Raw genomic sequence first — 25,984 nt, forward strand, 5'->3', positions numbered from 1 at the left:
CCTAATGGCTTTTTTGGCACCGAACCCAAGTCAGGGACAGATTTACACTGATCTCGCTGCTGGCTGAGAACGCAGCTTTTCCCCATGGGCGCTCTCGCCTCCCCAAAGAGGGGTGGGGACCCGGGAGCGGTGCTGGCCTTGGCCCCCCAAATATGTGGTACCACAAACCTCAGCCCCGGGGCAGCCCGGCCGTGATGGGAGCCGAGTGCCGAGTAAAACCAGATCCCCCCAGAGCCCCCGGGACCCCCACGGGGCCGGGGTCCTCCCAGCTCTCCCCAGTGCCAGAGACATTGTCAGAGCCCGGGGTCACCCAAATCTCGCTTTCCCACAGCCGCAGGGGGGTGGGGGGTGCTGTGTGTGACCCCTCAGCGTCCCGGACAGCAGGGATGTTAATGCATCCATAGGTACCCACAGGTACCCACAGCATTCATTCTGAGCCCCGCAGCCCAAAACACCCACCGATACCTCCAAACACCCCCCGCCCCCCACAACCCACCCCTTGTGCCCTACAGACCCATCTCCCCGCACAGCTCTTACCCATGACAGCACCCCTGTGTGCCCCATCACCCATCTGCCCCCCAGAGCAGCCATCCGATCCCCCCAAACCCTCGGGCTCCGGTTCCCGCTCCCGGCCCGTCCCGCACTACAAGTCCCGGGGCTCCCCGCGGCAGCGCCGCCCCCGCCGCTCCGCGCCCGCTCCCGCCGCTCCCCGCAGCACCATGGCCGCGGCCCCGGTGCCCGAGGGGGCTCCGGGAGAGCAGCACGACAGGTAAGACCCCCGCGTTCTTTTCCCCAGGTTAATCCCTCCGGGCCGGGACGGGCACTGCGGTGTCCCGGGGCCGCCCGTTCCCGTTTCCCGCCGCCTCCGGGGGTTGCGGTGCCGGTCGCGTCCCCCCCGATGCCACTTCCGCGAGTGGGGCCTCCCCGAGCCCATCGCTCCGTGACATCCCTTCGCTTTCCCCACCAACCATTTCTTCCCACCCCCGCTCGATCCCTTGTTTATTTTAGTCCCTTTTCTTTCCCTTTCATGTTGTTACCTTTTCGCTTGTTTACCTTATTTTATGGGTTTTGCCCTTGGTATCGCAGCAGATAAAACACAGCCTCCCAATGTCCAAGCTTGCTCGCACATGCACCCAGTCCATCAAGATGAAGAGTGGGACCACCTAAACTTTTCCACCAAAAAACCCCATACATGGTGATTGCCCCCAGCCCCCCCCACACACACACTCATGTTTCCCCTCTATCTTCCACCCCCTTTTCCTGTGCAATCCTCAGGGGACTGACTGTTCCCAAACATCAGATGTCTAGGAATTGCATTTGGAGCATCACTGGTGATCTGGGGATGTGGCAAAGCTTATAGGGATGGAGCATCCCTGCATCCCCTGGTTGTAGGGTACCAACACCCCACAGTGCCGACTGACCAACCCTGGAGTCAGTCCCAAAGCATCCTGCCTGTTCCCATCCCTCATGTGCCCATCCTGCATGTTCCAGCAGCTAAACCCATTGCTGGCAGCTGCCTGTGCCCTTCCTGTCAGCAGTGGATAGGGGAGAGAATGAGGATGAGGATGGGAGGAAGGAGTCTCCCTGAGTTGTGCCAGTTGAGTGAGGGATGAGTAACTGGGTTGTGTAACAGAGCCCCTTCCACCGTGGCTCCCACTCAGTATAAATAGCAACAGATAATTGGCTTTGCAGAGGGAAATGTTTGTTCTTTTGTGGCGAGGGAGCAGAGACCATAATAGAGCTGGAAGGGAGCGCCTGTGCGTGGAGCTGCTGAGATGAACCATCCATCTCCAGGTGGCTCTGGCCAGGACAGAGCTTGGTACAAGGCTGGGTAAACCAGGAGTGACGTTCTCTGGGTTCCAGGATGGGCATGGGGGTGACATGTGACAGTGGGATGGCAGCCAGGTCCCTCCATCTCCTGTGTGGGTTCCTCTGTCCCTTGGGCAGGCTCATTCATCCTGTGTCTGGGCTCCTCCATCCCTCAGGCAGGTTCCTTCATTCCTCAAGCAGGTACATCCATCCCAGGGTTCCTTGATCCCTTGGCCATGTTCCTCCATTCCTTGGCTGTGTTCCTCCATCCCTTGGGATGGTTTCTTGGACAGGGAAGGCCCTGCCAAGAGCCAGCACACATGGATCCAGCCCAAGAAAGTCCAGCGATGGAGTAAGCAGGTTTGATCTCCTCTGGGTGCTGCTCACAGGATGGGATCTGGGAGCAGGACCCTCTCCTGGGAACAGGCATCATTCCACTGGGGGCTTGGTGTGTCTGCAGCTCTTACACCAATCCAGTGACAGTACTTGTGACCTAATGAGGAAAATCCAGATGCAGTCCAGCTTCCATCCTTAAATCCCAGGGGAAACCCACCCAGCAGCTTCCAGCGCCAGGAGGAGCAGAAGTCCTTTGTGCCTGCCTTCCTCTTTCTTCATACTTTAAGTCTGTCATTAGAGGAGGGATTTGCTTAAAAACCACCTGGAAGAAAAAAGTCCAAAACTCAGGAACTTCAACTTGTGCAAGAGCTCAGAAACTGAGGAAGGGGTTTGGGAAGCAGAGGAGATTCGTGCCAGCAGGAAGGCTCAGTCACAGCTGGCCTTTGGAGCCAGTGTGTCCCACCTGGGAGCCCAGTGGGAATGTCGGGTGGGATGCTGGGAGACTTGCTCCTGTTGCCTGGACATTTAACAAAGGCAGGAAAAGTGGCAGCAGGAGCGTGCGATAAGGAACAATATCCCTGGGCGAGGGCTCCTCGCCCCATGTCCCGCATCCCTTTGCTTTTTTGCTGCTTTAATGAGAAGGAACAGAAGTTGCTCCGGAACAAAATTTTATTTTTAAACTTCTGAGGGAGCTTTTACAGTGAGAGGGGAGTCCGGGCGGAGATCAGGGATGGAAAAGTTCCTTTGATCATCGCTCGCTTCCCTGATATCGGGGCAGCAGCTGCAGCTCATGCTGGGTTCAGGTTACCCCAAAACCCTCTTGTCCCTGTCCCCTGCCTCAGAACCAGCCCCTCATCTCTGGTTCCCATCAAGTTTCTCTCTTTCGAGATGATGCTCTGCAGGTCCCACTGGTGAGCAGGAGCAGGGGGTGTTTCTTGCCAACTCTGGGAGGCAGTGTGTTTCCCCTGCCTCTGGAATAACCTTGATGGCTCGAGAAGGAGGAGGAAAGGGGTCTTTTTCCATTTCTGGCCCCATCTCCAGGTGTTGGTACTAAGCAGGAGGGTGCACCCTCCCTGGAACCCCTCGGCAGTGGGTGTGCAGAGGTCAAGCTCCTGTCTCACCATGGTAGGGTGGGCTGGGGTCTCACTTGGTGGCCATGGGACATTGTCAGGATGCTCCGTGTCCCCAGCAGAGCCTGGCTGCCCTCTGGTGTGTCCTGCACCACCTCCTTTCTCCCTTGGCAGCCAGAGGCTGTGGGCTGAGGGCTGCCCCAGTCTCTTGCTCCAGGGCTGGCCTGGACCCCCCTGTTCTGGTGCCCACCATCTCCCACCCTTGCCACATGTCCTGCCCTTCAGCAGCTGTCTGGCTCCCCAGGCTTCCTGCAGGATGCCCAGGCTCCCTGCCCTCCCTGGAGAGGCTGATGCTGGAAGAGGAGCCAGCTGGCCCCGGGGGGGCAAGGGCAGCTGGCAGGGGGTGCTGAGGGAGCTGATGGCCGGGCACAGCAGCCAGCAGGATGTTATTCTTAGCCACCCGCAGCCCTGGGGTGTTGAGTTTCACCCACTTGTTTACTCCAGGGCGGAGGGGACGGTGAGGGGGCAGCTCTTGGGGAAGCTGAGTGACCAGGGGGGATCCTCAAGCAGTTCCCCCACCAATGGGAATGAAGGGAGAGGTGTGTGACACCTGGACCAAAAAGCAGCCCCTGGCCCCGAGCCCCAGCTGCTCCACCAGCTGTATGAGGGGTGCTGGCTGGGTACCCCCTGCCCTGGGGTCATCCCCTCCTGCCCCCTGCAGCCCCCTCCCCAGCAGTGTCAAGAAGTCCCTGGGAACTCACCAGTGCCGGTGGATGTGGATGTCACTTTCCAGGTGCCCTCCCTGCTGAGCCCACATGTCCAGGACAGCCGAGCACCCCCAGTCCCGGGAGCAGAGGCACTGGGGCCGGTGTTTATTGCCTGTGCTGGGGGCGGTGAGGGGAGGTGTCACCTCACCCCCAACCCCCCTCTTTTTCTTTAATCAAGCCAGTGCTATTAATATCAGGTAATGAACGTAATCTGGAGGTTAAGCTATCCTCTTATGCTGCTGACCGCCTCGCAGCTCCCCGGCACAGACACCGCCCCTGCTCTGCTCCCTTCTCCTGCCTCCATCTTCCAGCCCCCGGGATCTGCTGGGGCTCTGCCTCACCCCGGCCTCTTGGGACGCCTCAGTGCCCATTCCAGGGGGACACTCCATGCATGGCTCCGTGCCCCAAGAATCACCCTGGGAGCCCTGCTGGCATAGCCCCTCCCTCACCCTCGTAGTGCCAGAGGTTGTGGGACAGGAGCTGAAGTGTGGACAGGGACAGGGGGTGACACCCTCAGCCCAGGATCACCCCTGGATCGGTGGCAGGGGGAGATGAGCAGCCCCCCATCCTTCTCCAGTGTTCGCATCTCCGGCTGCTGGGCCCTTGGGCCAGATGGCAGGTGAGTTTTGCTTCGTTTTTGGGTGGGATTTGCTGTTTTTCCGCTGTTTTTCCTCTGTTTGTTTGCTGGAGTGACCTCTCAGTAGCTTCTGTGTTGTCCCTCAGCCCCAATTGCTGTCTGAAAAGATTGGCTTCCCATGGGACATAGCTGCAGCCAGCCGGGCACCTCGACAGGCTGTGGGGGGCTGTTGGGGGATCCATAGGGCTGGGAGCTCAGTCAGTGGGTTGTTTACGGGGTGCAGAGCCCAGGACATGCTCTCCTGTCTGCTGCCAAGTTCAGGTTTGAGGCTGTGCCATCTTTCCTTGCTGCTGTGAGTGCTTTTGGGACCTGCTGCCTTTGCCCTCCCAGCCCAGCATGGACCCAGGGTGGTCAGAGGTCTCTGAAGGCAGCAGGATGCAGAGAGCCAGAGCACAGGGCACAAGGATGGCCATGGGAGCACAGTGGGGAAGGAGAGGGATGTCCCTTGCACCTCAGTAAATCCATGCTTGGACTAAGCAAGAGCAAAATCCTTCCTTCTTTTGTGCTGGCACAACAGCAGAGCTGGAGAGCCTTTCTCAGGAGCAGGACCCCCCCCAGGCTTCCTCTGGGACACTCCAGCAAGGATGCAGTAGCCACAGGGAAGGCAAAGCATCCCCAAAAGCTGGGGACAGCCTGGAGAGCTGGTGGCAGCCAAGCCCTCCAGGAAAGCTCGGCAGGAGAGGGGTTGCCAAGCCCAGGTGGGCTTTCCTGTTTGTGTGGCTTTGGCACCCCAGGGGATTGCTCTGCTGGGGAGGGTCCATGTGGGACAAGGACCCTCCTCTGGGCAGAGCAATGGCATTGAGTCCAGCTCTAAACAGAGCTGGGGGCTTCAGCACTTCTGCAGGGAATTTCTGAAAAGGAGTAGGGAGGAATGGCCAGTGGAGATGGCTGAGATCAAACAACCCTTTGGAGCAAGAAGAGCCCCTTCCTGGCAAAGGCAGCCGTGGAAAACATCTACAAATCTTGAAGTGTAACATTAGGAGAAAAGGCATGACCTTTGGAGAACTCCTGGACAGCCCTGCAGCCCTACAGCAATGCTTCTCCCAAATAAATCATGGGAATTGTGGATTTGATAGGTGTAGAGTATCATCTGCCTGTAGAGGATACAGGCGTAGATGAGGAGTAGAGGTACAGGTTTAGATGATACTGATAAAAATGTGTAGAATTTTGGTAAAAGTCCAGAATTATTTGGATGAGATAAGGCAGAACACCAACTCTTGGGATGGGATTGAGGTGCTGCGTCTCAGAGTGTGCAGGGGGAGGATGGCTCCACTCCTCTCCCAGGGTCCCTGCATCCTGCAGCAGTGTCCCCTTTGTCCCAACAGCCTGGGTGTGCTGCAGGCGCCCTGGAGAGCAGAGTGGAGACATGGCACTTGGGAAAATGGGGTGGGGCTGTGGCTGTGATTCTGGGCACTGGTGGAGCTGTTGGAGTCCAAGCCTCTTCCTCCATGCCGAGATCTGGGATGCTGGTTGGAGGCAGTGGGAGCAGAGCTCAGCCTTGCTCCAGCTCCAAAAAACAGAGTCACTCCAACTCAGAGTCACGTTGGGACTGGGCCTGGGTCAGGATCTGCAGGCTGGCACAGCAGAGCTTTGTGCTGTGTGACCCCAAGGAGCAGAGCATTGAGACAGGCTCGTCTGTCTCATGGAGACTGACGTGCAGTCCCGGAGGAAAGGCAGCCGAGCAGCCCGTGGCACCGCGCCGGCACCACGGCTCCGGAGTACCCGCGCTCCCAGGAGAGGGGCTGGGATGTGGATGAAAGGATCCACTTTCTTCTGTGGTAAACAACTCTGTTTATGTCACCTCTGCTTTTATCGAGCCAAAGTGACGTTGTTTATGCCCCAGCACCACCGGCTGCTGTCAGCCCCGCTCTGGGAGTAGCACTGGTGGGTAGCGGCTGCTGCAGCATTGCCAGAGGGAGAGGAGACCCAAACATCCCTCCTGGGTTTGCCTCTTCTCATGCAAGGAGCCATTTTTTCACAGGAAGACACCCCAGAAGGTTTCTCAATGGATGTCATCTCCTGAGGTTGCTTTTTAAGACTCACAGTTGGGGTGTTTTGGGCTCCTGGTTGAGCCCGAGCCTGGCAGTGCTTGGAACTGGCTCTGGCAAGGGATGGGGTGTTGGTGTCCTGAGCTCTTGTGGAGAGCTCCATGAGTGTACAGCTTAGGGTGGACATCACTAGGAGAGGTCCTGTCACAGGGGCAGGAGCTGCAGCCTGTCTTTTGTTAGCAGGAGTTCAGCAAAGCCAGGCAAATCCCGGTCTCCTTGCCTGCTCCACAGGGATGTTCCAGTGCCAGGGGTAGGGATGGTGAGCTGTGGGCATCCTGCCATGCCCAGGGGCTTTGCCAGAGGGATCCTGTCGTGCCCAGGGGGTTTGTTTGCCATGCAGGAGTGGGAGTTGCCGGGTCATTTCACACACAGATGGCCCTTCTGAAATTTTGATCTTTATCTAAAATTGTTCTAAAAAGGGCTGGGGGAGGGAAGGGAATTAATCTTCATACCAAAACAGCTTAAAATCAACCCAAAATCTGTAAAGCCCTGCAGTTTAAGCCCTTTCAAGAGCAAGCCATAACAGAGCAGCAGCAAGGCCCTGCTGGCTCGGCCAGGCTGTACCAAACAGTGACAGCTTGGAGCCAGTGGTGCCCAGATCTCTTGGTTTCCCTTCCAGCCCAGTCATGGCTGGGGAGAAAAGCAGCATGAGCAGGGAGAACCCTTTGCACTTTCTCCCAGGGAGCAGACATCCCTCTGGGGCAGCAGAACAGGAGCAGGGAGGGGCAGGCACTGGTATAAATAATCCTCCCTGTTCCTTAGCTGGCCAGGCAGCGGCTGCAACTTATCTCCTGGCCAGAGGCCACTTATCACCTCCCAGATACAGCTGTCCTCCTGCCAAGCTGGAAAGGGCTCTGGAGGGTGCCTTGTTCCTCTCCCTCTCCAGCAGGGAAGAGAAGGGAGAGTGTTCAGCAGCTCCAGGGCTTTGGGTGAGCTCAGAGCTCTGTCAGCTCCCAAGGCAGGGCTGATGGCTCTGCCCAGCTTGCAGGCTTGTCTCTGAGGGCTTCAGGACAAAAGTTTGGTCTTGCGTATGAGTGGAACACTCAAAGTGGGGAGAGGAAAGAGATTGGGAATGGAGGGATAAGGATGATTGCACTGTAGCCCGTATTTGACTGCTATCCCCAAGGGAGGCACACCAGGGTTGTTGCTCCCTGTAACACACCCCTCAATGCTTTGAGAGCTCACTGGGGGATTTATTTCACACAGACATTCCTCAGACAGCAGGACTTTAGGGACAGATGTTTGCATGGCGCCTCTTCCAGCTTCAGATTACTTCTATGTGAGAATTTCTCAGTGTTGTCTGTGGCCATGGGTCACAGAGATGTGGGTGCTGGCAGTGCTGCAGTTGGGCTGTGCTTGCCTGTCCCACCCTTCCAGTGCATCCCTCACCTGTACAAACACAGGATCCCCCATGACCCTGCTCTGTGCACACACCAGGCACGTGTGTCCCTCCCCAGCAGCAGTAATTGTGCCCCTTCCTCTCCCCACCCAGTAACAGCAGTGCTGAGTCCCTGGACAGGCTGTACCCCACCGTGGGCTCCACCAAGCCCCCCCGCAAGCGGACCACCAGCCAGTGCAAGTCGGAGCCCCCGCTGCTGCGCACCAGCAAAAGGACCATCTACACAGCAGGCCGCCCTCCCTGGTACAACGAGCATGGCACACAGTCCAAGGAGGCCTTTGTCATAGGTGGGTCACCTCTGCAGCATTGGTGCCCCATGGCTCTCCAGGAGATCTTGGTGGGGAGTCTTGGAAATTCGAGGTTGGCTCCCAGCCTGGACAGGAGCAGAAGGAGTCCCTGTGGTTAGTCCTGCATTGACTGAGTGTGCAGGAGGGGTGATGGGTTGTAGGAGACCACACTCTGCTTCTTGTTGCCTCAGCTCCTGTTGCCTGGGCTGTCACGAGTTCCTAGGGATTCAGTCTGGACTGGTTCCCATGCCAGTGCTCCCCGTGTTATATAACCATCTAACAATGGATTTCCCAGCTTTTGCTGGGCATGTTGCTGGCAGTTCCAGTACATGCCATTTGACATTTTCCAGGATAATCTCTTGGAGTGCCTGTGACTTCCCTCTTTGGAGGCTTCTCTAGCTTACTGCAACAGCTCAGGACCTGGGTGGGCTCCAGCCTGTGGTGGGAAGGGCTGTGCCTGGGGTTAGTGGCTTCATCACCTTTTCCCTGGCAGGCCTGGGAGGAGGCAGTGCCTCTGGGAAGACCACGGTGGCCACCATGATCATTGAAGCTCTTGATGTCCCATGGGTGGTTCTGCTGTCCATGGACTCCTTCTACAAGGTGAGGCTGCACCCCTGTTGGCCTGGCCAAACTTCTCAATTTGCCATTGCTCAGAGAAGCTGTGATTGCCCCATTCCTGAAGTGTTCAAGGCCAGGTTGGACAGGGCTTAGAGCAACATGTTCTAGTGAAAGGTGTCCCTGTTTATGGCACAGGATTGAAATAAGATGAGTTTTAAGGTCCCTTCCAACTCATACCAACCTGGGATTGTGTGGTAACCCCTGGTAAGGGAACATGTTGTAGATTTAGGGACAGCCATGTGGTTTTCCCTTCCAGTGGCTCTTGTGGGGCAGGGAAGAGGTCACTGGGCACAGCAGTGGGGAGGGAACTGCCCAGCCATGTGCCCTAAGCTCTGCTCTGTGGCAGGTGCTGACCAAGCAGCAGCAGGAGCAGGCAGCCAGCAACGACTTCAACTTTGACCACCCCGACGCCTTTGACTTTGACCTCATCATCGCCACCCTGAAGAAGCTGAAGCAAGGCAAGAGTGTCAAGATCCCCATCTACGACTTCACCACCCACAGCCGGAAGAAGGAATGGGTATGGGACACCATGGGACACTGAGGGGGGTGGGACAAGGTGGGGCATGGCCAAGGCAGGACAGAGGGGGAGCAAACTGGACCCCTCCAGCCCCTGGCCTTGGCAGTCTGATTGGGGCAGTCACCCTCTCCTCTGTGCCTGCCTCGGGGTGCATTTTTTGGGTGAGCTGTCACAGTCACAACCCAGAGAGATTTCCTGGGACAGGGCACCTCTGAGCAGATGTTCTGTCCCTAACCACATCCATGCTGACTCCACAGAAAACCCTGTATGGCGCCAATGTGATTATCTTCGAAGGCATCATGGCATTTGCAGACAAGGAGCTCCTGAAGGTGAGGAAGGGTTTTGAGGTAGTTCCAGAGTGAGATGGTGGGAGGATGCTCTCTCCTGAGGTCCTGCAGCAGGGAGGTGACCTTCTCTTCTTCCAGGTTACACCAGATGCTGCAGCACTTCCCTGAGTAGGAGAAATAGGCTTTGACTCTCAGCAGCCAGGGAAGAGCCCCTGGCAGAGGTCAAGTGTTTCAGCAAATACCTCGATCTCAGCCATTTGTGCCCAGGAAACAGGAGCTGAGTGGTGACCTGGTTCCTGGCAGTGCTGGTGCATAAACACAGCTAGAAATAGCCCACCTCCACACTGCATGCTGCAGCTTGCACAGCCAGAGGCAAAGTCTGCTGAACTTCTGCACAGAGCCTGGTGTTCCCAGTATGGAATGATCCAGCACGTCAGGCTCTCTTAGGGATTATTTGGATATATCACAGAATCACAGGATGGTTTAGATTGGAAGGGACCCTAAAGCTCATCTTGTTCCATGCCCTGCCATGGGCAGGGACACCTTTCACAAAACCAGGTTGCTCCAAGCCCCATCCAACCTGGCCTGGAACACTTCCAGGGCTGGGGCAACCACATCTTCTCTGGGTACCCTGTGCCAGGGCCTCACTACCCTCACAGGGACAAATTTCCTCTCAATGTTCCATCTAACCCTTCCCTCTGGCGTTGTGAAGCCACACCCCCTTGCTCAGTTACTCCAGGCCCTTGTCCAAAGTCCCTCTTCAGGTCTCTTGGACCTTCTTTGGATACTGAAAGGGGCTCTAAGGTTCCCCCAGAATCTTCTCTTCTCTAGGCTGAGCAAACCCAGCTCTCTCAGCCTGTCTCCGTCCCTCGGAGGATCTTTGCAGCCCTGACAAATGCTGCAGCAGGCAGTGAGCCATACATAGACTCAGCCAAGTTCTGTCTAAAAAGTTTCCTCCCCTGCCAAGCGAGCACTTGGGTTGCACTTTTCTGGAGCAAGGATGACCTCCAGTGGACAGCCGGGTGAATCCCTCCGGAGGCTCCACTCGGCATCCCCACTCCTGCCTCTTGCAATTAAGGACAGAGCCATGAGCTGCCCTGCTGTGCTGGGCTCCTTTCCAGCATTAATTCCCTGCCTGTGGGAGACTCTTGGAATAAGATGATCTTTAAAGTCCCTTCCAATTCAAACCATCCAAGGATTCTTTGATTAAGAAGCCAGTGCTTGGTGTGTGTCATGGACAGTAACTCCTCTTGTCTCCTCCTCGCTCTTAAATAATATCCAGTCAAAGTGTTGGAGCTGGTTAGCAGCTGGGACAGAGTCTGGAGCAGGACAGGTCTCAGGGGACACGGTGGTATCAAGGGGCTCACAGCAGCACCAGCCACGTTCCAGGGGAAAGCTCTGCACAGGCTGGAGCAGAGCAGAGCCAGGCCCTGTTAAACGGGTGCTGGGCTGGGCTCAGCCCCACTTGGGGCAGCAGGAGAAGGTGGGTTGAGTCCCACACCTGACCAGGTGGGATTTGTCCCCTCCCTGTCCTTTCCAGCTCTTGGATCTGAAGATATTCGTGGACACAGACTCGGACATCCGCTTGGTGCGCCGCCTGCGCCGGGACATCAGCGAGCGCGGCCGGGACATCGAGGGGGTCATCAAGCAGTACAACAAGTTTGTCAAGCCTGCCTTTGACCAGTACATCCAGCCCACCATGAGGCTGGCAGATATCGTTGTCCCCCGAGGTACCTGCCCAGGGCTGTCCTCTGACACCCCTGAGACCCTTCAGAGACCCCGACCCTCTGCCCTCAGCTCTGGGCTTTGTGGTCTTCTGAACCCTCACCTTAAGTGTAACCCTAATCTTAGACAGAGCAGTAGAAGCCACATGGGGACTGGTGCCAAGCAGACAGGTGTGGAGGGAGCCATGTTATGGCAGTCCTGTGTGTTGCCCTTGGCATGCCTTTTGTAGCCTCAGAGTCCCTGGAGCTCTCTCTGGCTGGCAAGGACACAGAGTGGTTGTCCCATGCTAAAGCAAAGGTCCTTCCAGCTGAAGGTCTCCAAACACTGCCCAAAAGCATGGGAAAAGTCTGTGTTTTTTTCCTCAGACAGTCTCCTGCCCTACCAGCTCCTGCAGCACAGTGATTTAAGAGCTGGAGGTGACTTAGAGATATCCGGTAACAGATCATTGAATAAAGATTTAATAAAAGCAGGAATGTCTCCTGCTTTGCAGGGAAAGAGCTGTTTGGGGAAGCAGTGTGGTTTTGAATATAGTGGGGAGTTTAAGGAAGAAACATGCAAAAAAACCCTGTGATCCTGACCAGGGTGACTCTTCTTTCCTGGTATAAAGTAGCAGGACAAGAGGAAATGGCTTCAAGTTGCACCAGGAGAGGTTCAGATTGAATGTCAGGGAAAATTTCTTCACCAAAAGGGCTGTCAAGCCCTGGCATAGGCTTCCCAGGGCAGTGGTGGAATCACCATCCCTGGAGAGATTAAAAAAGTGTGTGGATGTTGCACCTGGGGACGTGGTTTAGTGGTGGGCTTGACAGTGCTGATTTAATAGTTGGACTCAATGATCTTAGAGGGTTTTTCCAACCTTTACAATTCTGATTCTGTGATTCTTTTGCTTTTGGGTCCCTCCAGGGAGTGGAAACACTGTGGCCATTGACCTGATTGTTCAGCACGTGCACAGCCAGCTGGAAGAGGTAAGAGCTGCCCAGTCCTTGGGTGGTGAGGGGGCTTCACAGCCTGGCAGGGAGGTGTGCTCTGGGTGTCCAGGTGGGAATGGCCTGGCTTCTCCTGTGCTCCAGGTGTGGGAGTTCCTGTGAACTCCTCCCAGCCCTCTCCCTCAGTCCAGTGAAGGAAACTGCCTTCTCCCTCTGCTCTGGTTGGTCCTGGCACCTCTGCCAGCTGTGGTCCAGCAGCAGCTTCCTTCCCTCCCTGGGACAGCAAGTCATGAGGGAACAAACCAGCCACTCTCCTATGATCTGAGGGATGTGTCCCCCTGCCCTCCCAGGGCCAGCATTGTCCCAAACCCTTCACTGCTCTTGGGCTTCTCCTCTTCCCTCCCATGCAGACACTGCTGCACAGTCTTTCCAGTCAGGAGCCTTCTTTTCCACTTCTGTGCTGTGTGCAGCTCCTGGGTTTCAAAACTCAAAGTCTTGTTATGTTTGAGCCCTGATCCAGGCACATACTCCATCACTTCCCCACCACTGGCTTTAAGTCTTCTTCTGTTTGTTCTGAGCCAGTCCTGACCAGTGGTTTGGGACCCTGCAATGAATTGATGGCATTTTGTGTTGCTGTCCCTGAGCAGCACAGTCTCCTCCCACCCAACCGTTGCAGCTTTGGTGATGTTTCAGTCTTGGAAATGCTCAGAGTGATGTCCTGGGGAGTGCAGGGAGTGTGACCTGGAGATAGATGCACTGGAAAGTAAAGGGCTTGATTCTTTCAAGTCCCTTTTGGAGCTCCCAGGTGGCAGGAGCTGCTTAGCCCTGGGATGGGAGCTGGCATGCCTTGACATCCAGCTTCCCATGCCTGCTCAGGAGGGACTGCTCTTGGCAAAGGTGTCTTGGCAGATTCCTCCTCCTGGAGTACCTGGCTGCCTGAATTCCCAGCACTAAACTCTGGTTGGGAAGGTGGTTTCTAAACCCTTGGTCACAGGAGGAAGGATCAAAGCCCTGGCATCTCTGTTAGTGCCAGGCTGAGAAGGGCACCCAGCCCTGAGGCAGAGTCCAGGAAAGGGGAATGGCTGTTTCCCCCAGCTCCTGGGATCCAGCCAGGGAATATCACAGCAAACCCAGCACCACCAGGGTGCCGCTGTGAGCCAGGCAAGGGGTTGGCTTGGGGAGGGCTTTCATTGACCTGGGGAGGGGAAGAAGGGCAAAAGGCTGCATGTGAATTCAGGAAAATACTCCTATTTTTCCTTTTTTTTTATCTTGAAACGACCCTGGTGTTGACAATGCTTAATACCGGTTGCGTTGTGTCTTTGTGTTGCTGCCGCAGCGTGAACTCAGTGTCAGGTAAGAGCCCTCACTCTGTCCTGTCTGTGCAGCTGAGGCATTTCCAATGCCAGGCACTGCTTGGCCTCACCCCGACCCACGGCAGGACCAGCAGCTGGCATAGTACACGGCCCTGTCACCTCCATGGTGACAAAAGGCCACCTTGCTTTTGGCTTCGGGATGGCAGGGACAGGGTTGCTCCCCAGGAAGGTACTGCCAGCTTGAGCACAGACCCCTGAAGCTGGGACAGGGCCAGGTTTGTACCTGGGGATCCCCAGTCTCTGCAGAAGGGGAGGTTTTGCATCCTGAGATTCTCTTTTATTTCTTTTCATCCTCTAAAATGAATTATTTTCAGAGCCGCTCTCCATCCCTGATGATTAAAGATCATTAAACATCAATTATTAGATTAGTCAAAGCATCTTGAAAAAGGGGTGGACAGTGACTTTTTAAACGGGGAGATAGTGATAGGACAAGAGGGAACAGTTTTAAACTAAAGGAGGAGAAATTTAGATTGGGTAATGGGAATAAATCTGTCCCTGTGAGGGTGGAGAGGCCCTGGCACAGGTTGCCCAGAGGAGCTGTGGCTGTCCCATCCCTGGAGGTGTTCAAGGCCAGGTTGGATGGGACTTGGAGCAACCTGGAATAGGGGAAGGTGTCCCTGCCCATGACAGAGGGTTGGAATTAAGATGATCTTTAAGGTCCCTCACAGCCCAAACCAGTCTATGATCCTGAGGGTGGTGGGAGCCCTGGACCCCTGACTGCACGCAGGGATCTGCCTGGTGGCACCCAAAGGTGTGTAGCAGCTTCACACGTGGCCAGAGGTACCAACTTGCCCACAGGATCTGGAGGATGCAGAACTATTTCTGGAGGACTGAGAAAATGCTGCTGCATAAGTCCAGCAGGATTTCTAATTTCTCAGTATCTGCAGGTGGATGCTATCACGTATTTGTTGATTTACTTAACCTCTTCAGCGTGGGGCCCCAGATGGGACTTCAGCTCTCTTGCTCCATTAAGAAGCCACCTACGCTTTCAGGTGTTCATATAGGGAGCAGAGGGAGTGCATTACTGAAGATGGGTTTCCATTTAGATCTCCATCATTGCATGCAGATACTCGACTCAAGTAACCTTAAGATTTACATTTGGTATACAATGAGCTTTTAAAATAACTGAGATGAACAGGAAAAAGGCTCTGCTTTACTTATTTCTGCCTCAGCCAGTTACTTCCTAGACTAGACAAGTGGATGTTTTATTTCCCTTTGCTTGTTTAACACCCTGGGGCCTGACATTTCCATACAGACACGTAAGCTTCCCTCTGTGTCTGGAGGTCCAGGTGGGAAGGTGCTCTTTAGTGTGAAGAGAAATCTGTTGCTTTAAAAATGGCAGGAATAACATTAGAGAGAAGACTAATATATGTGCAAATATATATGTGTATATAGAGATAGATAGATAGATACTTACACACACGTAAAATTTCCTTTCTCCTCCTTAATCAAAAGGTTGCTCAGTACAGGTGATCTTCTTCTGCACTTAAAAATGAGGTATTTAATATATCCATGAAGTATTAGAAGTTTTATGATAGCAACTCTGGAACATTAACTCTGACCTCTGGAAACACCTCCATGATCACCACACCCATAGGTGATTTTATGTTCTGTTTGAGGCTTCCATTTATGCCTTTGACAGAAAATCTGGAAATAAATTCCTGCAACAACCCAGATCTGTTGCCACTGCTGGAGCCCCAGTGCTTTACTGCTGCTGTGGTTTCCCCCAGCCCTGCTGTCTCTCTGCAAGAGGAGTGGGGTGGGTGGAGAGTCACATCAAGTGAGATGTGCCTGGCAAATACGGGCTTTTCATGGCAAACAGTTCCCCATCCTCTTGTTTGGAATGGCTTCATCTAAATGTCACGCTTGTTCTGAAGTCACTGCTATTTGGCCTTGGTGGGGACACAGGGAGGGCTTTGTGCTGGTAGGATAAAACCTGAGTGCTCAGATATGGCCCCAGTCCGAGGCATCTCTGTGGTCCTTGTGCTCCAGGGCTCCTCTCCTGCCCAAGTGACTGGCTGGAACAGGTAGGGAGTGCCATTCCCCACTCAGATGGGTGAATTCTGGGGGGCTTAAAGCAAGTGGTACCTTCCTTGGACATGCAAGGCTTGTTTTCATTCTGAAACCACTGGCTCTGAGAAGCATGCTTGCCTTTCCAGTTATTCCCTCAGAGCACAGGTTGGACCTTAGCATTCTTAGGATATTTCTTGTCCAGCTTCCCCCATGTTTGACTGTGCTCATGCTGGAGATGTGGTTCCATACCAGCACTCCCAGGTGGGTATTCCTCCTGAAACCTGGCAGCAGGAGCTGGAGCAGCCAGCCAATGCTGAGGCACAGTGCTCCCAGCCCAGCCTGTTCTCCATCCCTCCTGCCACGCTCTCAGCATCCAGCCTCGCTCCTGGAGGCAGCGCTCTTTCCAGCTGATTCCCCTCTCCAATCAATATTCCCCACCCCCAAGGTCCCGATCACTTGGCGTGCCCTTTGCCAATTGTGTCTTTAAATATCAACCCGTGGCGCAGTTTAATAGCCCTTGTTTGAAATGTCAGCCCTGAAAGGCAGCCGTGTACGTGTTTGAAATGCCTTGACTGCATCGTCTCCTTTGTAGCTGGATGTCTCTTGTCTGCTTCCTGCTCGATAGCATGTTCCACAAAGAGCCAAGGATGCTCCCTGAAGCCTTCCTGGGAGATGGTCACCCCTTTCTCTCTCTCTCTCTCTTTCTTCTTCTTTCCATTTTTTCCCCTTTAAAGCCTTTGTTCTCAGGGGGAAAAAATAAGTTTCCAAAATAAGACGTTTTCTTGACGTGCTCATGGCTGCCTGTCTGGATGTTTCGTCACAGTCTTGTCTTGGCAGGGAGGGACAGGAGGCATCACACTCCCTGCTTCCTTCCCAGAATGGGCAGGGCTGACATGGTAGATGGCTGCTGGAAGGGCTGAGCTCTTCCCTCTCCAGTCATAGTGAGCTCAGGGCAGGTCCAGGTGAGCCCAGGGAAAGGAAAGTCTTCCCTGCAGGTGATTTTCTGTTCAGAGCCAGGTTTCTCTCCATGTTTCCAGTGCTCTTGGCTTTCCATGTTCTCCAAGGCTTGAGCAGATCATCATCATGCAGGAGGAGGACACCCTCATGAGCCCACAAGCACTTTGCCTGGGAGAAGGGCAGGTTGGATGAAGGATTTTTAGGTTGGACAAAGGTTTTTGGCTTTGAGTGCCTACACTTGCTCTGAGATTGCAGTGGGGCCTTGGGTGAGGGCTCAGCATGAGCCCTGGAAGTGTTGAGTACCAGGTTGGATGAGGCTAGTGGAAGGTGGGAGAGGGAATGAGCTGATCTTTAAGATTCCTTTTCATCCAAACCATTCTAGCATTCGATCGTTCTATGTCCCTCCATTCTCCCAAGAGCCACTGTTGCAGTGTGGCACTACTTAGAACGGAGGTGGGACAGTGTCCTGTGGCTCCAGGACGGTGAGAGCAGACAGTTCTTTTCCCTCATGGAGCCAGGAGTGGAGCCAGTGCCGTGGAGAGCAGTGGTGACTTTACCTGGTCACCAAGGGAGGAGTTTTGGGTCTGCAAGTGGTGGCCCAGGCAAGAGCCATTGATCAGTTAGGGGATTTTCCCCCCTCTGACTAATGACAGTGCTTTCTCCTCTGTTTCATGTCATGTTTGTCCCTCTCCTCTTAAACTCTCGTGTCTCCTGTCTTGTCTCCCCTGAACATCCCTCCCACCGGGTGACCAGAGGAAGCTGCGCTGGGATATGTGAGGAGACAAATGCTTATGGCAGTGTTTTGGTTGTGACACTAACGGCGGGGAGTGGGCGAGGGCTGTGCAGGGAGAGCTGCCTCACTAACCCAGCCAGGACATCTTGGGGCAGACAGCTCGTGGGGTTCCGCTTTGCTGGGGCTGTGGGGGCCAGACAGAGGTGGGGATACTTGAAAGGGAAGCTTCATCCCAAAAATGGGTCCTGTTTCCCCAGAAAGTACCATGGAGAGACCCCCATAACACTGAGTGGCTTCCAAGAAGGGTGGTATCCAGCCCTCCCAGTCCCCACACTGCATGGGTGTCAAAGGAAGGTGTGGAAAACTTGGTGACAGAATGCTGACAGCATTTACTGGGGGTCTGTTGACAGCTCAGGATGCTGGGGAGGTGTTCCCAGTGCTCATGGAGGTTGGAAAACCCTTGGCATCTGTGGCAGGGAGCAGGAGTCAGGTCACATCATGACAGGAGGGGAGGTGCCCATTCCACTGGCATGGTGGGATGCTGTGACGTTGACCCGGCAGTGATGGAGGGGAAAAGTGCCAATGGCAAGCTCAGTCCTGTGCTCCTTGGTGAGCTGTGGCGATGGGAGATGACCCAAACAGCTCCTCTGGTTTAGGCAACAGCAGTTTGTCACCTGGGCAAACCCAGCCAAGGTCGTGTGTGTGTGTGGCTCTGTGTTGGGGGCAGAGATAAAGCAGGTGAGCTGGCAGCCCCCATACCAGCACCAGCATCTGCCCAAGGCAGGGCTCATGCCCTCACCACCACGTGTTGGCATCCTAGGGGCTGAGAGGGGATTAGGCAGGGCTGTGCCCCCAGGATCTGTCCCCAGGCCAGCTCTGGCAGGAGGAGGGAAGGGAGGGCTGTGGGGACAGAGCTGTGGGTGCTGCCAGCAGCACAGCCCTGGTGTGGGAGCATCTCCAAGGGCTTCTAACCTGTGGGACAGCAACTAACAGAGTGAGCTCGCTTCACTGACAGCAGGGCCGGGGCCTTGAGGGCTGCTTGTCCCAAACCAAAATGGGGTCTTCACAAAGCAGGCAAGCCCACGAGGGAACCACAGCCCATCCATGCCCTCTGCATGGCTGCCAGCTGTCCTGGCTCTCTGGAGCTTCCCTGCATGGGGGCTCTTGGCTGCTACACAGGACTGGAGCTGGTAAAGCAAGAAGGAGCCCTTAAGTACCCACAGGCCTTGGGAATGTCTCGGTGGTGTTGGTTGGCCAAGACCAGGAGATGGCTATGTGGATGGAGGCCTCAAGCTCTGCCCTCCTCCATGCCTATCCATCTTCTCAGTCTTCCTCTCTGCTTGCGTGCCTCTGTGTGCCATTAATCCAGGTTTCTGCTTGATTTGAAATCTTAATCATGCAGTGCTTTCATTTGCTCTCTTCTCTGCCTCCCTGACATCTCTGTGTTTTTTGCTGGATGCAGCTGCTGGCACGTGTGTGATCTGACGTGTGGCTTTCCAACCCCAGCCCTCCTCCCAGACAAAGTTGCTTGTCCATCCTGCCCAGCCTTGTGGAAGCCAGATGTGACCTTCTTCTCATTACTGCCACTCTCACAGGGAGAAATGACTAATGGGGCTCCATTGTGCGTTTCCCCGTGAATGGTGTTCCCTTGATCCCAGAATAGCTCCCAGCCCTATTCGTTATATGGAATGAGTCACACAGAGCCAGTCCTGTCCAGCCATAAAGTCTTGAAGCTGTTCCCAATTTGGAATGGGCCAGGTGGTCTCTAAAATATCACATTCCAGATATGTGCCAGCGCTGCCAACCTGGCTGCCTATGCAATTCCTGGTGACATTTGGCACTTGTAGGTCACAGACAACCACAACAACCCCTCCTCACCTCATGAGTCCAAGATCCATAAACAGATAAGACTCTGCAATAGGAGAAGGTTTTGATTTTATTTTCTACTTTCTTCCCGAACAGTGGAAACCAAGATGGGCCAGCCACCTTCAGAGAAGCTGTGGCTGCCCCATCCCTGGAAGTGTTAAAGGCCAGGTTGGATGAGGCTTGCATTAACCTGGTCTAGTGGAGGGGGTCCCTGCCTGTGGCATAGAGCTGGAACAGGATGGTCTTTAAAGTCCTTTCCAACCCAAACCATTCTATGAACCTGGGTCAGTTGCCCAGGAGGAAGGGCAGGTCCTTGGGCTGCGAGGTTTCCCAAACTCCAGTGACTCTGGTTTGTGTATGCAGGTCCCTTTGCCATGGCAGGGACCAGGCAGGGCTGGCTGCTCACTCAGCTCAGCTGGATGGCCTCTATGTGTGTTTGCAGTGTGAGATGACATCTGGGAGGATGGTTATTGCCATGTGCTGTTCTCCAGCCTTCAGGCAACCTTCCCCAGACCTTCTGACCATGTGTTTGGTTTTCAGGGCTGCCCTGGCCTCTGCCCACCAGTGCCACCCCCTTCCTCAGACCCTCAGTGTGCTGAAGAGCACCCCTCAGGTGAGGGGCATGCACACCATCATCAGGTAAAACCCCTGCTGTGGCTCCTGGGGTGGGATGGGGCTCAGATGCTGCTGGGATGGGCTGGCCTGTCTTTGGGCTTCCCAGTCTCACTTTTGCCTGTCTGTATGGCTTGGAGACACAAGACAGGGCAGATGGTGGTGGCTCCTGCATAGAGGAGCTGTGCAGTTACTGCTCAGTGATCTTGCCAATAATTTTTCTGCTTTTTACTGTGAAACAGACACCACAGTTTTAGGCTCAGATGGTGCAAACAAGAACCAGGAAGGGGCAGGGACTGCCAGACCTCTGCCAGCATCTCCTGGGACACATTTTGGTCCAGAGCTGATGTTGCCTTTCTCTCCCCTCTAGAAACAAGGAGACCAGCAGAGACGAGTTCATTTTCTACTCCAAAAGGTTGATGCGGTTGCTGATTGAGCACGCACTCTCCCTGCTCCCATTCCAGGTGAGTTGAAGGCTGTAGATGCTGGGTTTCCTCTCTGATTCCTCACCCTCAACTGCTGGGGAGCCAGGACAGTCCTGGTGCTGCTCCTCCAACCTTCCCCACCAGGGAAAGGACCAGTCCTTTCAACCCTTGGATTAAAAGGCACCAGGACTCCCCAAGGCTATGGAGCAATTGCTATGGCCCTGGGTGACAACTCTTTGTCTAACCTTAGTGTCCAAGGTTCTAGCCCCCACAGCTGGCTGACTCCAGGGCTCCTGTTAGAGCCACATCAGAGCCCCTGGTAACTCTTCTCACATGTTTTTTGTAGAGTTGCACAGTCCAGACCCCTCAGGGACACGACTATGAAGGGAGGACATACAGTGGGAAGCAGGTAAGTGGAAGCCAAAGCACTACTGAGACCTGCCCCATGGGGGTGCACTGGAAGCCCTGGCTGCCATCAGGCTGGGTTTGGTGCCTGCTATCATGGGTATGACACCCTGTACCACCAGGAAAGGCAGGTCGGTGACCAAGTTTGCCATCAGCAATGTCACTGTGCCCTCTCACTGAAGGTGGACTTGAAGTGGCGCAGCCCTCTTGGAAGGGACGTGCTTTTGGGTTGCCCGTTAAAGTCCCCTGCTGCTGAGATTCCAGTGTGGGGTGGTGGCAGCTCCTAAACCATGCACCCACCATGGCTGTGTGCTGCAGATCACCGGGGTGTCCATCCTGCGAGCGGGAGAGACCATGGAGCCGGCGCTGCGCGCGGTGTGCAAGGACGTCCGCATCGGCACCATCCTCATCCAGACCAACTGCAACACCGGCGAGCCCGAGGTAAAGCCCAGGGCACTGAGGACATCTCCTGGTGTTAACCTGCACAAAGGGTGGGGGTGTGGCTGAGGTGTTTCCTGACAGCCCTTCAAGTTTGTCTTAGCAGGGTTTGAGTGCTTTGAAAGCTGCTCAAATGGGTTTTGCCAGCGTGCTTGTCCACACATAGGGGCTGGTTTGCTGCCCAGTGTTTGTGCTGGCTCTGAGCTGACAGCCAGGGTCCCAGGGGCAGGGAGATAGGAGGGATCCTTCACTCCTCAAAGAGAAGGGCTCAAGTTGCTCCATTTGCCTGCAGCCTCTGAGCTGCCCTCTCTTTCCTCCACCCAGCTCCACTACCTGCGGCTGCCGAAGGACATTAGCGAAGACCACGTCATCCTGATGGACTGCACGGTCTCCACGGGTGCTGCAGCCATGATGGCAGTGAGGGTGCTGCTGGTACGGATGGGTTGGGCAGGGGGTTGGCTCCGGAGCAACCTGCAAAGCACCAGGCACAGCCATGCTGAGGGGACGTGCCTGGAACTGGCTCCTCTGTGGGAAAGAGTGTCAGCCCTGGGGTAACTCACCCTGAGCTTTCCCTGTACGTCTCCTGTAGGATCATGATGTCCCAGAGGACAAGATCTTCCTGCTCTCCCTGCTCATGGCAGAGATGGGTGTCCACTCGGTTGCCTATGCGTTCCCCCGGGTGAAGATCATCACCACAGCTGTGGACAAGAAGGTGAATGACCTCTTTCGGATAATCCCCGGCATCGGTGAGTGTCTTGGTAGGAGTGACTTGTGGTGAGGGGATTTTTAGTGCTTTTGGTGGGGAGAGGACATAAAGCCCTGGTTGTAAGCAGCAGTTTAGACCTGGCCTTACATTACCCAGAGCCCCAGTGCCTCTCCTAGGTCCTGCTGTCAGGTGGGTGTCAGGATCACCATGCTAACTCTGAGGCAGCCATTGCCTTGTCAGCAGCAGGAGCCAATCCACATGCCATGAGCCTCCTCCAGCCCCAGACAGAGAAGTCAGGCTGGGACAGCTGGAGCAGCCCTGTGCCCACCTTGTTCCCTAAAATGCCACCTTCCACAAGTTCACCCAAAATAATCTCACTGTGTTCTGTCCTCACCTCTACTGTGCCAGGAAACACCTTCCACCGAGTGTTAAACCAGCCTACGGGCTGCTCCAGTTTTGCTGCCACTCAAGTGTTCCTGCTGTTCAAGCTGTCAGATGAACCTGCTCAGGTTTATCTGTGATGAGGACAGGCAGGAGGATGGGTCCCAAGGCTCCCACAGTGCTGCACTCTGACTCTCTCTCTCCCCACAGGGAATTTTGGTGATCGGTACTTCGGGACGGACGCTCCTCCTGACTGGAGCGATGATGAGGATGCTCTTAGCACTTAGCTGGATGTGGAGGTGCCACTGGCACCAGGCAGCTTCAGCACCGCACCTTAACCCCTCTGTCCAGTGCAGATTTCTCCTTCCTCTCACCAAGCATAGATATTTTTTTCAAATCTTACATTGGAGATCTAAGGCATATTTTTTCAGAGAAACATAAATCCTAGTTTGACTTTACGGACGGTCGCGTGTCCCAGCATAGAGCGGAGTTAATTTATTTTAATTTAAATATTTGCCTATATAACTTATTGGAGATATTTTATAAAGGACAATAATAAATTTTTTCTCTGGTTTTCTTGAACGGAGCATGTCCTTTTTCTGTCACTTCCCATGGGTCCCTAGAAGGATTCATGACCCTTCAAGATGACAGTCCTGGGAGGGGAGATGCCGTGAGTTGGGAGGTCAAGACTACCACACCCTCAATCCAAACAAAAACTTGGTTCCACAGTAGAGGCAGTTCCTTGGTTTGCTCAGCCTGGAGGAGACTGAGGGGAGAAACTGTCAGGGTCTGCAGCTTCCTCCTGAGGGAGGTGGAGGGACAGGCACTGATCTCTGTGTATGCCCAGGGACAGGACCTGGGGAAACATCTGGAGCTGTGACATGGGATGTTTCAGGTTGGATATTAGGAAAAGGTTGTCCCAGAGGGTGGTTGAAATAAGCTCAGAGTCCCAGGGCTGTCAGAGCTCAAGGAGCATTTGGACAGCACTCTCAGGCACATGATGGGATTGTTGGGGTGTCCTGTGCAGGGTCAGGAGTTGGGCTCAATGATCCTTGTGGATAACAATGTTAACATCTAACTGAGGCGATTCTGTGAAGTTCAGCTCGGATCATATCACACCTCAGCTGCAACAAGAAGCACTAAGTGCCTGTTGTGAGTTCAGCAGCCAAAGTGAAACAGAGCTCACCCCAGCCCCAGCTCTTGCTGAATCAGAGCTGCTTGAAACATGGTGAGAGCAGGTCCCGTATCTGACCAGGGCACAGTGAACAAAGCAGGGTGACCTCGCTGGAATTGGAGCTGGCCCCACATGAGGGGGGTTCAGCCAGAGGAGGCTGTGACCTCCAGGGCTGAACATGGAGCATTTTCCTTTCCTGTAGGATTCAAAGTACCAACCCAACACCTTTGTGCAGGAGATAATTCCAAGAGGAGCAAACCTACCTCTTGTTTGGGTATCTCTGGCCTGGAGCCTGAGGGGTCAGGCAAGGCAAGCAGGTGCTGCTGACAGCACAGGATTGGGAGGGGGATTCTCTGCCAAGCCCTCACCAAAATGGAGAGTCACCTGGTGATCACTCAGTGTGGGCTTGGGTGTGACGAACCCAAAATAACCGCCACTGCTCTGCAGCACATTGTGCAAATTCTCCACTAGATTTAAAAGAAAACACACGCCCGAGTTCCTGCCAGCACTTGGTGAAAGAAGGAGCCCTCCATTGAAAGCCACCCTCAGAGCCAACACTGACACTTGATTAGCGTCTGCTAAAAATAGTTCCCTGCGTGGGTGGAAGGAGAGCTCATGAGCACGAACACGGGAGGACAGGCAGGCATGGGGGGTTTAGGCTGGAGCAGCAGGTCAGCAATGGTGGGTCATCGGGTCCATGGGAGAGGGTGACATGAACAGGGACACCTTCACTAGACCAGGTTGCTCCAAGCCCCATCCAACCTAGCCTTGAATGCTTGCAGGGATTAGATATCCACATGTCACTTACTCTGAGGGGCAAAACACCTCCTCTCCCCCAGCATTGTTGGTGTCTGCCTTCAGGTAACATGTAACAGGACAAGTGGGAACAATTGTGCCAGGGGAGGTTTAGAATGGATATTAGGGAAAATTTCTTCACTGAAAGGATGTTCAGACATTGGAACAGGCAGCCCAGGGCAGTGGTAGGGTCACCATTTTTCCTTAGCGGATCCCTATTTTGCCCCAGATCTACACTTTCCCCAACAGAGCCACATTTTTACTCAGAATCTGCATTACCCAGTCTGTCTGAATTCAAGAAGGGTTTGGATAAGGCTCTTGTGCACGTGGTGTGACTTTGTGTCCTGTGCATGGCCAGGAGTTGGACTCAATGATCCTGATGGGTCCTTTCAGCATAGTCTATGGGTCCCTTTAGCATATTCTACGCTTCTGTGATTATTTTGCTTCAGCAAGCCAGCCCTGTGCCCATACCAGCATCTCCCACTGGGCAGCTGCTCCTGCCACTGGCAAACACAGAGCCATCACCTCCCTTCCCCACCCTGTGGGCCTCTCCTGCCACTGGAATATATGGAGCCATCCTCTCTCCTCCCACACTGCTCCTGCTTAAGGCGACCACGGCTGATTCATCCTCAAAGGCTGTTTCTGGTGACTTCCACCCCCCCTGCCGCCATTGCCCTCACGCCCCGGCGCCATCTTGGCTCCCCCGCCCGCCCCGCCAGCCCGCCACGTTCCTCTCCCTCAGGCCGCCATTACCAGCCCTATCACACCAAATTTAGTTTCAGGGCTGCAAGACAGAATTTCTTTTTGTTTGCGACAAAGTGCTGGTAGCAAACAGCACGTCGGAAACACTGCGTGGGCGGCAGGCGGCTCCTTCCCTCCCCTCTGCCTGTGCCTCACTGCCCCCTCAGCAATAGGCTCTGAGGCCGGGCTGGCCATGGGCTGGGGTGGTGGAACAAAACACAAACCACTCTTTTCTTGCCAAGATACCGATCTAAGGCTTTCTGAGCAGTCCCGGCCACCAGGGCTGTGTCACTGCAGGGTGGGGGGGGGATGCGGCAGGTCTCTTCACAAGCCCAAACCGCCCCACCAGGGTCACGCCACTTTTTCAAGCTGAAAAAAGGGCAAAAAGTTTGAGGGTTTGAGCGTGGCTGAGCCCAGCACTGTGCAGACCCTGACTAGGACAGGCGCTGCTCCAATTCCCACCTGCTGCTGACCAGCCCAGCCAGGAGCATGTGGCACATCATGGCACTCACTCCCTAATGCCTCCTCCACAACATGGAGACACTAGAGAACAGGACTGAAAAAGAAAAAAAACCTTTTTTTTTTTTCTCATTGCGAACCACACTTTCAGGTGTCTCATTAAATCAGACCCAACAACAACAACAACAACAAAGTATTTTATTTATTGCTATCACAAGGTGCCTGTGGGGTTCAGGGGGCTCAGCTGTAGCCCCCCAATGGGGTTCCACCTCCCATGTCAGGACTCCCATTTCTGGCAGTGCCTTCATCCTCCTGCCATCACCACAATCCCAAACCCTCTATGTGGGGCTCCTGTTCTCAGCAGTGCCTGCAGCCCCCCACCCTCTCTGGGGTCTCACTGCCCGTGGCAGCAGCACCAGGACCGGCTGTGCTTCACCTCCTGCCTGGCATCCAGAGTGACCCAAACCCCCACTGATCTGACCC

At 54.7% G+C, this 25,984-nt stretch overlaps 1 protein-coding gene across 4 annotated transcripts; it reads left to right on the forward strand.

Annotated features, from left to right (window-relative positions):
* Window positions 1-528: 528 nt before the first annotated feature.
* Window positions 529-22,898, forward strand: UCKL1 (uridine-cytidine kinase 1 like 1). Of its 4 annotated transcripts, none has more exons than XM_083873054.1 (15): window positions 529-769; window positions 8,160-8,353; window positions 8,847-8,953; window positions 9,318-9,488; window positions 9,746-9,817; window positions 11,316-11,505; window positions 12,401-12,462; window positions 13,760-13,776; window positions 19,906-20,004; window positions 20,348-20,441; window positions 20,749-20,811; window positions 21,126-21,248; window positions 21,570-21,677; window positions 21,835-21,991; window positions 22,543-22,898. In XM_083873054.1, the coding sequence occupies exons 1-15, from the start codon at window positions 540-542 to the stop codon at window positions 22,617-22,619; spliced, it is 1,764 nt and encodes a 587-aa protein (XP_083729180.1). In that variant the 5' UTR covers window positions 529-539; the 3' UTR covers window positions 22,620-22,898. The 4 variants fall into 4 exon arrangements, with proteins under 4 accessions (XP_083729180.1, XP_083729179.1, XP_083729182.1 ...); XM_083873053.1 differs by lacking the exon at window positions 13,760-13,776 and adding an exon at window positions 17,520-17,539; XM_083873056.1 differs by lacking the exon at window positions 529-769 and adding an exon at window positions 4,484-4,601.
* The last annotated feature ends 3,086 nt before the right edge of the window (window positions 22,899-25,984 follow it).

The sequence above is a fragment of the Zosterops lateralis genome, assembly GCF_965231275.1.
Source record: "Zosterops lateralis genome assembly, chromosome: 16".
Lineage (NCBI taxonomy): Eukaryota > Metazoa > Chordata > Aves > Passeriformes > Zosteropidae > Zosterops > Zosterops lateralis.